General features: G+C 39.5%; 1 protein-coding gene across 3 annotated transcripts in view; it reads left to right on the top strand.

Moving 5' to 3' along the window:
• Dock3 (dedicator of cytokinesis 3) overlaps positions 1-15,768 on the top strand; it is a 296,390-nt gene that overhangs the window by 48,013 nt on the left and 232,609 nt on the right. For all 3 annotated transcript variants that reach the window (XM_021171370.3, XM_085827985.1, XM_085827986.1), the window contains exon 3: positions 3,668-3,708. In XM_021171370.3, the coding sequence (XP_021027029.1) occupies positions 3,668-3,708 (41 nt within the window). The remainder of the gene's footprint in view (positions 1-3,667; positions 3,709-15,768) is intronic.

Genomic DNA, 15,768 nt, shown 5'->3' with positions numbered 1-15,768 from the left:
ATGGATAAAGATATTCCAAGCAAATAGACCCAAGGAGCTGGCTGGTGTAGCCATTTTAATATCTGACAAAATAGACTTCAGATCAAAACTACTCAAAAGAGATAGAGACTCATCAAAGGAAAAAAATCTACCAAAGGACATTGCAGTTCTTCTTCTTCTTCTTTTTTTTTTTTTCCTTCACATTGCAGTTCTTAACATCTATGCACCAAACACAAGGGCACCCATGTTTATAAAAGAAACAAAACACTACACAGTTAAATCACATATTGACCTCCACACAGTGATGGTAGGTTGATGGTAGGTTGTAACTTAGAAAAACTTTTTTCAAAGGCTTCTTTTAATAACGGTTCTTTAATGCTTTAACTTCCCTTGTAGCCCACCACCCACCAGAGGTAGTGGGGGAAAAAAGGATGGGTGGTGGTGGTGGTGGGGAGTGAACCAGTTTAGAAAGGTTCTTTGGAGCATTTCCTACCTGTGTTGTCTGGAAATCAGCAGTTCAGTTCGCAGGTCAGCAGGCAGTGGCAGCTCGATCCATTCACAAACACCTCATGGATACACTAGTAGTCCATTTAGGTAGAGTTGGTTTAACAAACACAATCAGCAGCAGTGCTAGCAGCTAGCTACCTAGCAGTGAGAGACAGCCAGGTCTCAGCCTCAGCACGAGTCAGCAGGAGGGACCAGGGCCAACAGGAATGCCAGGAGAAGTTCTCAGCTGTGCTTCTCTCAGCTAAGTGAAGATCAGTGAAAAATTGAGACCAACAAGCATAGCACAGCTAGCTCTATAAGCAAGCCAAGCTCAGCCTCTGTCATTTCCTCAAGTCCTAATTATACCTTCCAAATATCTCGTGTCCTCCACGTGTCTTGCCTCAGCATGTGCATCTGTCTCAGCTGACATCACTCTGCCAGTCAGCCCCAGTCTACAGAAGCGACAAGAAACTGTAGCATACCACCAGAAGTTTTTTGGTGTTGTTTCTCTCTATGGAGTTCTGACAAATGGAGCTCAACTATGCAATTTAAGGCAGACTAATACATGTGTGTCAGTAGACAAGAATCCTTCATCATATGTACTTTAACGTTCTTGCTTTAGCATAACGTCCTCTCACCTGTGTCTACTTCAGGACAAAACTCCTTCACGTCTTTGCCCAGCAAAACATCATCCAACACAACTGACTTTCCAAAGAACCCTTAAGTTTCTATTTCAGTGGGTGACTTCAAAACCCCATTCTTACCATAGAGACATGCTATTTAGACAAAACTTAGAGAAATGCTGGCAATAACTGATGTTTATAAACCAAATGAACCTAACAGATATTTATGGAAAATGTCACCCAAACACACAAGAATATGCCTTCTTTTCAGCAGCTCATGGAACTTTCTCCAAAATTGACCACATACTTGATCACCAGCAAGTCTCAATATATAAAAGAAAATTGAAGGGCTAGAGAGATGGCTCAGCGGTTAAGAGCACTGACTGCTCTTCTGAAGGTCCTGAGTTCAAATCCCAGCAACCAACCACATAGTGGCTCACAACCACCTGTAATGAGATCTGGCACCCTTTTCTAGTGTGTCTGAAGACAGCTGCAGGGTACTTAGATATAATAATAAAGCTTTTAAAAATTAATTAAAAAAAAACTAAGAAAATTGAAATAATACCCTGTATCCTATCTGACCACCATGAGCTAAAGCTGGATAGCAGCAGCAGCAGTCACACAGAAAGCTTACACATGGAAATTTAACAACTCATTACTGAATGACAAATGTGTCAGGACAGAATTTAAGAGAGAAATTACTTTCTAGAGTTGAATGAAAATCAATATACACTATTCCCAAACTTATGGGACACAATGAAAACTCATCTAAGAGGAAAGTTCATAGCAATAGGTGTCTATATAAAAAATTGGAGAGATCTCATGCTAGTAACTTAACAGTACACTCAAAAGCTCTAGAACAAAAAGAAGGACTCACACCCCAAGAATAGATGGCAAGAAATAATCAGACTCAGGGCTAAAATCAATAAAATAGAAACACATACATGCATAATACAACAATAATATGAAGAATCAATGAAACAAAAGAGTAAATCAGTAAGATTGTCAGATCCTTAGCCAAATTAGCTAAAAGGTAGAAAGAGAAGATGTGCCCTGTCATCATTGCCACAGCACATTTTGCAAGCAGTTCAGATTGCAGGTCCAAGGTTTTGGGGTCTCTGCCTGAGTTGGGGCTTGGGTCACAGTGACAAAAAGAGGGTTGGGTTGGGTTAGAGTGGGGGTTATTGAGAAAGTGTAGGAGTCTATGATTGGGCTGTCTACCTGACTTATGGTGGCTGGTAGTGTAGCCTCTGGTGGAGAGTGGGAGGCTAGGTGTCTCTGCCCCATTTGTGGGCTGGACTCTGTCTCGTCTCTGACTCTCATTCATATATATATATATATATATATATAATATATATATAATATATATTATATATATATTTGCAAGTTGTTCTAACACCATTTGCTGAAAATATCTTTTTCCTATTGTGTTGCCACTGTTACTTTGTCAAGGGTCAGTTGAAGTGTGTGTGTGTATGTTTATGGATGCCATCTTTTGTTCTATAGACTGGTTGCCTGTTTTTTCCCCAATACCCAACAGCTTAGAATACTGTAACTTTGATGCATTTTCATGGCTTCATTCATTCATTCATTCTTTCTCAAGGGTTTTAGAGACCCTCATTCTGCTATGTGTTGTCTCTTAATATATTCATGGTAAGTATAGTAAGGGTATCATTTAAAAATGATGAATGGCTGGGCGTGGTGGCACACGCCTTTAATCCCAGCACTTGGGAGGCAGAGGCAGGCAGATTTCTGAGTTCCAGGCCAGCCTGGTCTACAGAGTGAGTTCCAGGACAGCCAGGGCTACACAGAGAAACCCTGTCTCGAAAAACCAAAAGAAAAGAAAAAAAAAGATGAATGAAGAAATAGAGACTCAGTTTGTGAAACTAGTTATTGTAATTTATTGTTATAGCTGCTGTTACTAAAAGAAGCAGATTTTCTATTCTTTTGTAGTGTGTTGTTTTCATGTGAGAAAATTAGATTTTTTCCTCCTTTCATAGCATTGTTATGAGATTTGAAGATTAGAATGTGGAAAATTCCCTAAATCCCAATATGTAACATTAGTAACAAAAGTTCTTAGTTAATATTAGCTGTTACGTACACTCTCCATTTTTATTTTTCTTTTGTAAGTGCTTTTCTTGGTTTATACTCTTACATGCTGTTCCCTCTCAAACACAAGCAAACTACTGCAAAACTCAGAAAGCACTAGATTAGAATTGAAAAGGTTGCCAATAAGATTTCCCTTGCCTGAAAATTATACTTCTGTGCTCTTTAATAGTAGGGATATGAATGTTAGCAACTAAGCGGAAACAATAACAACAAACGAACAAGGAAATAGTATAGTATGCTGCATTGGAGAGTGAGTCAGGAAACAGTCTTGGCTATATTTCCTATCTACCATATTAAAAAAAACTGAATAAAAATAAAAACCTCTTCTTTAGGAGTAAGCTGTTAGCAAAGTTATGGATCCTAATGAAGCCAAAATATATTATGGAAAATTTCACAATCTCCTGCTTTTAAAAATTACAGTTATGTCTCTTACAGAATGACCATAATGTTATTTTAATATCTTTTTTTAGGTTGGTACAGAGGAGTTTCCACAAAGAAGCCTAATGTAAAGGTAATGGAAAGTTCATCATTGTGTCCCTTAATGGATAAGATTTGTATCATGTGTTATTAACAGTCAGTAGCAGCTGTTTCCAGTTTATCTTTAATCCTTTATAGTAGCTACAGTCACATTTATGGCAGTCTTGTTTAAGTCTTATAATGCTCAGGCAATATTAAAAATGATTTTTCAGAGATCAAAGAAAATGCTAATGTGATTTTAGCTGTATGCTTGTCTCGAAGAAGCCTATTTCTATTTTTAAGTAACTTTCTTCAAGACTTGACAAAAGCTAAAATGACTTATTTATAGTTTTAGTGTTGTGGAACCACATGTCTAGTTAGATGAATTTATTGCTAAGATGCAAAGTGGGAAAAATAGTGCTCAACTAGGCATTTCTTTATTGATAATTAATAATTTTGTTAAGATGTGAACTTAAATAAGACTGCATAGAATATTGATATTACATACTGGATTTTATGTTTTGAGTCCATTATAATAATAACTTATAAAATATTATATATTTCTGTTAGCAATTATAACTAGAATCATTTTTACTAAACCATTTTTTAAAAAGATTTATTTATTTATTTATTCATTTTATGTGTATGAGTGCATAATAGCTCTCTTCAGACTCACCAGAAGAGGGCATCAGATCTCATTACAGATGGTTGTGAGCCACCATGTGGTTGCTGGGAATTGAACTCAGGACCTCTGGAAGAGCAGTCAGTGCTCTTAACTGCTGAGCCATCTCTCCAGTCCCTTTACTAACCCATTTTATAACATTCTTTTAGCTTAGTTTTATTTTCTGGTGTTGGGGACTTAAATGACAGGGTATGGTACATACTGGACAAGTATGCTACCCCTGAGCTATACCCCATCCCTACTTACTCCTTCATAATTCATATTGTTCATATTTCTTATCTTTTGGTAGCCTATTCTTTTTCTTAATTGAAAAATATAAGCATTATATAATTATTTCACTAAAAACTTAATAAAGTTTTAGGCATTAGTTTACCAGTGGAATCATTCATTTTTACTACTTTTTAAGGTAGTAAACAAAACAATACCTTCAAATTTTAATTCAGCACTGCTAGGCCTTTTCATTGGCATGACATTTTGGGCTGTGCATTGGATATAAGAAACTATGTGTGTGATACAATGTTTAGTATCACATATGGCCTCTATCCACTAGAAATTTTATCACTATCACCCCCATGTGTCTAGCCCTCTGCCATGTTGAAAGGTTGAAAAAGTATAAAAGATATTAGCAATGTCTGTAGTAGAGAACTACCTCTCAAAGGTAATTCATTCATTCATTCTCTCTCTCTCTCTCTCTCTTTCTCCTCTTCCCCCTCCATTTCCTCCTCCTCTTCTTCCTCCTCCTCTTCTTTTTTTGTTTTTCCAGACAGGGTTTCTCTGTATAGCCCTGGCTGTTATGGAACTAACTCTGTAGACCAGGTTAGCCTCGAACTCAGAAATCTGCCTGCCTCTGCCTCCCAAGAGCTGGGATCAAAGGCGTGCGCCTGCACCGCCCAACTCTCTGTGTATTTCTTTTTTTTTTGGTTTTTCGAGACAGGGTTTCTCTGTATATCCCTGGCTGTCCTGGAGCTCACTTTGTAGACCAGGCTGGCCTCGAACTCAGAAATCCGCCTGCCTCTGCCTCCCGAGTGTTGGGATTAAAGGTGTGTGCCACCACGCCCGGCTAAAAGATTTATTTATTTTTATTATATATAAGTACACTGCAGCTGTCTTCAGACACTCCAGAAGAGGGTGCCAGATCTCGTTGCGGATGGTTGTGAGCCACCATGTGGTTGCTGGGATTTGAACCTCGGACCTTCAGAAGAGCAGTCGGGTGCTCTTACCCACTGAGCTATCTCACCAGCCCCTCTCTGTGTATTTCTAAACTTGCAATACTACAGGTTTTACTTTTCTCTCAAGAATGCTTATATGAGAATAGTTTCAATATTTATTTCGAGAATTTTGATTAAATTGTGCCAAAGTTAGAAATTGGATAAATGTGAATCTTAAATATCAGTGGAAAGCAATAATATGTGATATTACATGTTTTTATTTGTGCTCATTATTTGTGAACTTTGAAACCCCTTTACCTGGCTTCCAGTACTAGTACTTAGTGATTACTTTGCAGCTGAATAATATCTTTAAAATGTTAAGTACACTTTTCCCCCCTGTGTGCATTTGTATAGAATCCAGAGGATCACCAACCTTGGGTTTGTTTCTTAGGTACTGTCCATGCTTTATTTTGTTTGTTTTGTTCTATTTATTTATTTATTTATTTATTCTTTTGAGACACTGTCTCTCACTGGCCTGGAATTCTCCACATAGGTGAACTGGCTGGCAAGAGAACCCCAGGAATCACTTGGCTCAGCCTCTTCAGCTCTGAGAGTACAGTGTGCCACTGTACCCTAATGTTTTTATGTGTGTTTTAATTATCAAACTTATGTCCTTGTATTTGCAAGGCAAGCACTATATTCCTACTGCGCTTTCTCCTAGTCCTAAACGTAATTATTTTGATTATTTGTTGATTGATAATAAAGTACACCAGTTGGCGCCAGCCCCGGGCCACCTTGGGCATGAACTCGGTGGAAGGTCCCACAGTCCCCAGAGGACTCTTCATGCAGCAGGCGCCCTAGCACACCTAGGATCTTAGGATCACTGGTGAGTGGAATGCAACATCTGTTCCAAAACAACCGGGAGGGGGCCTGTGCCAGCAGGAACAGGGACACAGGAAACCTGCCTGAGCAGCAGCTGGGGTTCATTCGAGTGGGTGCCAGCCCCGGGGCCACCTTGGGCACCAACTCTGTGGACTGTACCACGGTCCCCAGAGGACTCTCCATGCTGCAGGCGCCCTAGCACACCCAGGATCTTAGGATCACTGAGGAGAGTCCGGCCTCCAGAGAGGGCTCTGATCCTGGAACTCAGAGAGCTATCTTGTATCCTGGATCCCTCAGAGACCAGTCCGCACAGGAGTGTGTGGGCTGCAGAAGCAACAGAGCTGCTTGGACAGGGTCCCTTCAGGCCTTCATCCTCAGCCAGGAGGCAGAGCTGAGACCCAGACCTCTATGTACCTTCCCTGCAAGAGGAGATCTTGCCTGCAGAGAGTGCTCTGACCACTGGGTCTCAGGAGAGAGTTGGACTCCCAGGAGTGCTGACAGAAGCTAACAGAATCACAGGAGGAACAAGCTCCAGACAGAGAGAGCTGGAACATCTAACACCAGAGATTACCAGATGGCGAAAGGCAAACCTAAGAATCTTACTAACAGAAACCAAGACCACTCGGCATCATCAGAACCCAGTACTCCCACCACAGCAAGTCCTGGATACTCCAACAAACCCAAAAAGCAAGATTTGGATTTAAAAATCATATGATGCTGGAAGAGGATTTTAAGAAGGGCATTAATAACTCACTTAAAGAAATACAGGAGAACACTGCTAAACAGGTAGAAGTCCTTATAGAGGAAGCACAAAAATTCCTTAAAGAATTACAGGAAAACACAATCAACCAGGTGATGGAATTAAACAAAACCATCTAGGATCTAAAAATGGAAGTAGAAACAATAAAGAAAACCCAAAGGAGACAACTCTGGAGATAGAAACCCAAGGAAAGAAATCAGGAACCACAGATGCAAGCATCAGCAACAGATAATAAAGTACTTCAGAATATCATGGATATTAAATGAATAACCCATTTTATCTGTCATAATACTGTGATTTGACTGGGTGAACTCACAATTATTTTGATTCTGTTAGATAACCTGTAGCTATAGTCGTCTGGGGTCCCACCTGGCCATCTTGGCAGATGGCCATCTCCCTCACTACTTCTTCAATAAGATATTGAAACCATAACATTGTGCATTAGTTTGAAACTTTAATCATAAAACATTTAATTCAATGATTACTTTCTTCATTTTGATATAAAAATACTACTAGTAGAATCAAGAAAGGTGTAATAGATCAGTTATTAATTAATATTTTATCTTAGGTTTTCACAATTTGGCCACTATATTTTAAAAGTAATGTACACATAGAAACTTCTCAAATTAGCTGTTCTCATTTTGACCGTTATGGTAATTGGGTTTCTCTACATTGCCTGTGGGTAGTAGCCCTTCTTCTAGCTTCTTAACTGATTTCTCCAGAAAGGTGACTAATTTTTATTTTAGAATTACAAAAAAAAATGTTCATAACCTTACACCTGTTTCTAAATTCTTTTCATTATGATATAGTTACTTGGATTTTGTCAGAGATTCATTTTGTGTTTAGTTTTTGAAATAGTTTGACAGCTAATTAAACAGGAATGTCACACTAAGCATGTTAGAAGTTTTTGTGTCCAATTAGATTTTATTATTTTTTGTGCAAATGTAGTTCTTCTGTATAAATTGTATATTTTGGTAATATCAACTTTCGAGAATTTTAGGTAGCTACAGGGTTATACTAGCATCAGATATTCACATCTTAAGTTTGATTTGGTATTCCTTTTCCAAACATCAAAAATAGTTCAGATTTGTTCGTCGATAAAGTTCTTACACAGTCTGAATAAAACATTGAAGTTTCTGTATAATATGTTCAGTGGTTAAGACAACATTATACCTACTTAGAAGGGAGAACAATATAATCAAGGGAAGTAGAGGGTAGGAGGGACTTGGGAGGAAGAAAGGAGGGTGAGGGGAAAAAGAGGGGCAGAATTGGGTATGGGCGGAGATGGAGGAAATGTACAGAGGGTCAGGAAATTGAACAGAGTTGTGTGGTAATGGGGGATGGGGTACTGGAAGTCCCAGAATACCAGGAAAGCAAGAGCCTCCCAGGACCCCACGGGGTTGACATTAGCTGAAGTACCCCACAAAGGGAAGGGAGAACCTGTCCAGACCATATCCAGAGGTTAGGCATGCTCCCGTCCTGGTTAAGGGATGGGGCTACCCACCCATCTCCAAAATTTTAACCCAGAATTGCTCCTGTCTAAAGGAAATACGGGAACAAAGACTGGAACAGAGATTGAAGGAACGGCTATCTAGAGACTGCCCCAACTAGGGATCCATCCTACAAGCAGACACCAAACCCAGACACTATTGCTGATGCCAAAAAATGCTTGCTCACAGGAGCCTGATACAGCTGTCTCCTGAGAGGCTCTGCCAGATCCTGACCAATACAGATGCAGATGCTTGCAGCCAACCATCTGACTGAGCACAGGGACGCCAATGGAAGAGTTAGGGAAAGGACTGCAGGAACTGAAGGGGCCTTATCTGGCATCAATGAGAGGGGAGGCCCTTGGTCTTGAGAAGGTTTGATGCCCCAGTGTAGAGGAATGCTACTGTGGTGAGGTGGGAGTGGGTGAGTGGGTGGGGGAGCACCTGCATAAAAGGAGGGAAAGGGGGGATGGGATGGGGAGATTGCAGAAGGGAAACCAGGAAAGGAGATAACATTTGAAATGTAAACAAATAAAATATCCAATTAAAAAAACCCAACATTGTAAACATTCAAGAAATAATTTCTTGTCATCTGATATAATGATCTATGTGAGAGTTATGCTTTCATCATTTTTTGGGCTAAGGCTATTTGATAAATATAGATTTGAGTTTATTTCATTTTTAAAGGGAATGATCTGAAAAATTCTCTGAATTATGTAAAGATTTCTTCATTTGTCTCAATACTTCTAACTTTTTTGTGGTACTTAGGATTGAATTCAGGGCCCAAGGCAGGCTAGGCCAAGACTATTTTTTTTTTCCCGAGACAGGGTTTCTCTGTGCAGTTGTGGCTATCCTAGAACTCACTCTAGACCAAGCTGGCCTCAAACTCAGAAATCCGCCTGCCTCTGTCTCCCAAGTGCTGGGATTAAAGGCAAGCACCACTATTGCCAGGACCAAGACTCTTAACTTCAGATGAATACAAATATAATTAAAATATTAATAAGCTAATATCTTTCCTTTAATGGGTAATATGTGTGTGTGTGTAGGACAGAAAACAATCTTGGATTCAATTTACTGGAAAATTTAAAAAACATTATACCTAGTAAAATTTCAAATGTTCCTGAACTACCTATGTCATATATGACTTCCAGCACTAATGTGCTAACTACAAAATCCTCTTTGTTTAGACATAGTTTATGTGTCTTTCATTTCATTGTCTTCAGTCTGTTACTTAAAGTTGATATGAATAATATCTCCCTTCTTAACATAAAAAGGACACGTGCACACCTGGCTCAGCTACACCTGACCACATGCTCACTGGGAATGAATGATTTTAGAGTTAAATTGTATCAGTAACTGCTTTAAAATTTAAAAAAATATTTATTTTTGCATGTATTGTTGCATACCTGGGACCTGAGAAGGTTAGAAGAGGGCATTAGATCCCTTGGGACTGGAGTTACAGACAGTTGTTAGCTGCCATGTGGGTGCTGGGACATGACCCCGGTCTTTTGGAAGAATAGCCGGTGCTCTTATCTACAGAGCTATCTCTCCAGACCTAATACACTTTTCATAAAGAAAGAAAGAAATAGTAAAATAAATAAATTAAAAATTTCAAAGCAGAATTGTACATTGAGTATAATTATAACCCAAAATTAATCTCTTCTCAGTTTAAATGTATACTTACATTACTTATTTTGACTATTCTATGTTAGCAATATCTAAAGATAAAATAACTAAAGTGTCTTTTTTAGTGAGTCTTATTTTCATTTGAACTTTAAAAAGTTAGTTAATAAATTGCTTTTTGCTTTTTCTTTTTTGTTTTTTGAGACAGGGTCTCATGTTGGTCTGGCTTTTCTGGAACTTGCTCTGTAGACCAGGCTGGCCTCAAACTCAGAGAGTGCCTAATTCTGCCTCCTGAGTGCTAAGACTAAAGACACGTGCCACCACACCACTACACCTAGCAAAAAAAAATTAAACGTTTTTAATTAAAATATAATTATACCATTTCCCCCTCTTCCTTCTATGTCTGTCCTGCTTCCTCAAATTCATGGCCTCTTTTCCTTTAATAATTATTTTAATACATAAATACATCCATATATATGAATACTTGATTTTTGAGTAAATATTTTTTATATTCATTCCCATCCATATTTTTTTTCACTTTGAATTTTCTGGTGTCTTCCAAAGTATCTATTTTGGACAAAAAAAAAAAACCCTTTTCATACTTATACATTTGAATGATCTAATGTTGAATAAAGTTTGAGTGAAAGCTAAAGGCATTGAACATTTAATTGGCTTTTCTTCAAGTATACATTTGCTTAGATACAGTAAAAGACTGATAGAAGTGCCACTCTGCTGGCTATTTCTTTAGTCACAGAGAAATTGTAAGTAGTGTTTGGGGAGATGGTTCATTGGTAAAGTGCTTATTGTGCAAGCCTGATGACCTGAATTCAGATCCCTGAACCCACAGAAAATACCGGCCACAGTAGTAGTGCACATGTTTGTAATCCTAGTATATTCCTATTGGGAGAGGGGAGGTGGAAAGAGAGTAGTTCTAGATCAGCATATACAATGGTGAACAAGAAAGTACCTGTCTCAAACAGTGGAGGGTAAAGACCAGATGTGATGCCTGAGGTGTCATCTGATGTCTACATGTGCTCTGTGGCACATGCATATCTACACACACACACACACACACACACACACACACAGCACTGGGGGGGGAGAGAGAGAGAGAGAGAGAGAGAGAGAGAGAGAGAGAGAGAGAGAGAGAGAGAGAGAGAGGGAGAGGGAGAGGGAGAGGGAGAGGGAGAGAGAGAGAGAGGGAGAGGGAGAGAGAGAGAGAGAGAGAGAGAGAGAGAGAGAGAGAGAGAGAGAGAGCACGAGCGCTGGGCAGTTGGAAATGTATTATTCTAGGTTTTGATTGCAAATGACCATTGACTGGTAGCTATTATAAGCCTCATCTTTAAAAAAGTATTTATTATTTACTTATGAGTGTGTGTGCATTTTACACATAGTGGTACACATGCAGAGGTTAGAGGACAACTCGTAGAAGTTAGTATTCTGCATGTGGTCCTGGAGAGAACACAGGTTGTCAGACTTGGTGTCAAGTGCCTTTACCTACTGAGCCATCTCTTCAGTCTTCAGCTTTTAGCAGTGGGTAGTCAGTGGCAGCAATTACAGTTCCCAAAGCCTTGGGTGATAGATCCAGGGTTCCTAGTGTCATATGTATCTCTTGGACATTGATGTTAAGATTCTAGAGTTTGGCAGTTCTCTGGAACTACTCTAATAATCACTGCCCTGAATCTGTTGGCTTTGGCTCTGCATAGCCATAGTTATACTTCTGCTATTCTTTGTCCACTCAGATTCTGGTTCCCACCATTTCTGCCACTGACCTTTCTCTGGAACTCTGCGGCTCTTCAGCCGCTTTCTTTTCAATATTCTATCTTTTGTATCCAGTATTTGTTACCACTGCTGTGGCTGGTTCTGTTGTTGCCCCTGCCATTACTACCACTCCATTTTTCTTTTTTGCTTTTACCAGCTCAGCCTTTTCTATTTTATAGTAAAGTTCAAATTCCCATTAGGAAGAAGCCTTTTATTAGACACAATTTTGCAACACCACTGGGGCCAGTGCAAGAGGGTGTTTTCCAGGTAGTCTGTTTATATAGTCAGTAGAAGGTAGCCATTCATGCAGATGAAGGATTGTTTACACTAATCAGAAGCCTTAACTAGGCCACCAAGAGAAGTGCTCACTCTCTGGTATGGTATGATGAAGATGACTGCACAAATCTTTTGGAGTGCTGCTTTCTAAGCAAGGAATCTGGAGTGGTTACTCTTCAGCCACGCTGTTGTTGTAATGGTCCCCTGCATCTATTGGAGTGTCTTCAGAGTGATTGTGTCTAAAACATCTAAGAGGACAATGGGGCCAATTGACAGTAAAGGATTTCCTGGCTGATGGTTGCTCTCTTAAGACTCCTATGTATAAAGAAGGGGCTTGTTAATCAAGGTTATCAAAATATTAAAGAAAAATTTATAGTTTTTAAAGAATAGATCCAAAGTATTAAAGAATAAGAGAACAAAATAAGAAAAACTATTATTACAGTTTTTGGTTTCTATAGTGCATATGCTCAAGAGGGAAAAACAAATGGCTCTGTAAGAGTTGAGATTTACTTCCATTATGTGATCTCAAGTGTGCATTACTTATCAACAGATATCTAGAACTACATGAGTTAGGAAAGGGGCTTTTTGTATGGTAGAAAAATTTACAACAACAACTTGTTAAACAATAGCAAGTAATGCAAGCCAACTAGAGCATACTGTTAGATAGTGATTGTTGGTGTGATAGGGAAAGTAAGGCCGGCTTGTATTTAGAGTATTCTATGCCAAACGGATAATGATGCGAACTTTTGGCTTTCTTGCTGGTCAGCTGGGTTCCACATGTGATGTTGTCACACAGTATTCTAACATTCTGCTACTACAGTGAAACGCAGAAGATAGTAAAGAGGTCTATTTTGGCACATAGTTTTAGAGTTTCAGGCAGCCTGTTTCATTGAGCCTTTGGCTTGGTTATGTCAAATGGCATAAGCCAGGGAGCATGTGGTTGAGCACTCTATACAGTGTGAGTCAGACAGCAAAGCAGGGAAGCCTGGATAAGTCAGAAGACCAGAATTTCCCATGGATGCTTGCCCTTAATGACCTCTCAGGGACTTTGCTTTCTAAAGAACTCATTACTTCCCAAAGTGCTACCCTGAGGACCTTCAGCACATGAACTAAATTTAGGGGATACAAACTATAGTACACAGTGTAAGACTTGTAAGATACATATTGATGAATTTATAGATGTTTTCTCAGGTGTACTCTACAGCACTGCAGTGACTAACTGGTGGGGAGTGATGAATCAAGATTGTGTGGTATTGTTTAGCATTGTTAACTACTGTTAAGTACTAGGGTGGAAAGCACATTGTTTCATTTTTGAGACAGGGTCTTGCTATTTATTTAGTTCAAACTGACCTCAAATTCAGTATGCAACCCAGGCTGAACTCAAAAGTTTAGAAGTTCTGCACAAGTACAGTTAAACATTATTGGAATTGTTGAGATTTCTATAAACCTTTATTGTAAATACCCTTTGAGTGCTTTCTGTGAATTATTTTGTTGAGGTCCTTTTTTTTTTTTTTTCCTGAGCAGAAATTGTATGTAGATAAGGAGTTCTGCTGGCCTCTGACAGCCTTTATATCCCTTGGCATTTGACAGCAGTGAGTGGCAGCAGCAGACAAGGAGCCACCAGCAGGTGTTTGCCTCCCTCTTTCATAGCTCTTGTTTAAGGTACTAGGTACTACGACCATTAACTATATGCTGGTAAGTATTACAGCTCCTGTTCAGGTGTAGCTTACAAGGGTTACATCTCTTACAGAGGCCTGGGAAGTTAGAATTCCTTATATAGCAATAATCCCTTGCTCATGTTACAGTTAATAAACCTAGGCATTGAGACTCAAATTTTGTTGAATATCTCTTGGTTCCTCCTCTTATGTGGCTATTGAAGCAGCTAGCAGTTCCACTGCCATTTTCTCACCATCTCTGCGAATGTTGTTTCCTTTGTGACTCATCTCAGCTCTCTCTATTAAAATTAGGCAAGAAAAGCTCTTGATCCCTAATGTGTGTGTGCCACCACACTTCTCTCAGAAGACATGGGTTATTAAATGAAAATCTTTATGCCAGGTGTGTGCTACTGCCTCACAAGTTATTAGTTAGGGAGGCTCCAAAGTTTGATTTGCATTTCCCCATGGGGAAATTTATTAAACAAGCTTTAAAATAGTAACAACAGCCAAATCACACTAAGATCCCAGAATTGGTCTCGAGACTGTGTGCCACAGTAGTTGGATTAATGCCAGAGTAACACTCTCACTTTGGGGAGGGGGTGACAAGTGGTTGTCACTCAGTCCACAAGGTGCGGTGTCTCAGTAGTCCCAATCTGGCACTAGGACCCCCAGTAAATTCTTAGAAAGCTGCAATGTGCAAGGTGAAATAAGCATGTTGCTCCTAAGTGGCTGTTTTCATCACATTGTATCACAGCAATAGTAGTGTCAGAGAATGAGAGAGTGTGCGTGCTCTTGTTTAGAGCTGAACAGTCACGGTCACTTAACAGTTTAACCAGTTATCTGTCTATTAACTGTTGCTCACAGCAAAAAGAAATTTCTCTGGCCAAGGTGGATAGCAGCACTAGTGTATAAATATAATTTAAGAAGAAGTTTGACAACATGTCAGTTTCCTCTCCAGAGGCAATGGGACCTGCGGGAATAGAGCTGATAAATGAGGCAGAGAAAAGTTTCATGTACTAGCCAACTTTATTCAGAGAATCAGACAATTTATACTCTGAGTCATGTGAGTGAGACATACAGTTGCTGGTGGGCAAACCGCATGTAGTGGGCAAGCTGCTTGCAACAAAAATATGTTTTTCTAGAGAGACACATAAACAGATAACAATAGCCAGTTGTAATGGATAATCTGAAGTAAGCACACTCTTTTTCCCCATATTTGGGAGGGGCACAAAAGCATAATCTAAGAACAATTCTGTGTTTTTGAAGAAACTTGAGGTCACAAGACTCTTGGTTTCCTGGAGTTTTTTCACAAGCACTCTGAAATCTCTTATGAGTCCATTCTTGGATTGTGTTTTGACAATGTCAGCTTAGCAAAACAACAGTTTGGCCAAGTCCTATGATCTCCCAAGGTTTATAATATCAGGCATGGATTCCCTGCTGTGGTGTAGGCCTCATCTAATGAGAGAGTGCTTGGTTACATAATAGCCATGTCACTATCTCATCAGTGGTTGCCTGGCAGATTGATTTTCTTTTGCATGCAGGGTCTATGGATAGGCTTGCTGTGATCAGCTTTTATCTCCCAGCAGCCTGCAGAGTTACTTCTGGTCATTAGGGAAGACATTTCAGGTCAGGGCCAGTTTGATTTCTCTGTGTCCTGTATAAGAGTGTGTTGTGTCTTCAGCAGTTAGGTATTACCATCTAATTAGGGTGTGTAACCAAGACCAATGACAATGACCTGTGTTGTGTTGGGGCCTCTGTGTCCCCTCTGACTCATAGAAAGACTTATGACACCTGGTACTGGAATTTTCATTTACTAATGCATGTCTTGAAGAAGTATTGTC

This window comes from Mus caroli, unplaced genomic scaffold (assembly GCF_978045245.1).
Source record: "Mus caroli unplaced genomic scaffold, Mus_caroli_1 scaffold_11, whole genome shotgun sequence".
Classification (NCBI taxonomy): Eukaryota; Metazoa; Chordata; class Mammalia; order Rodentia; family Muridae; genus Mus; species Mus caroli.
The sequence above is the reverse complement of the archived record's forward strand: the minus strand, read 5'-3'. Positions and strand labels throughout refer to the sequence as shown.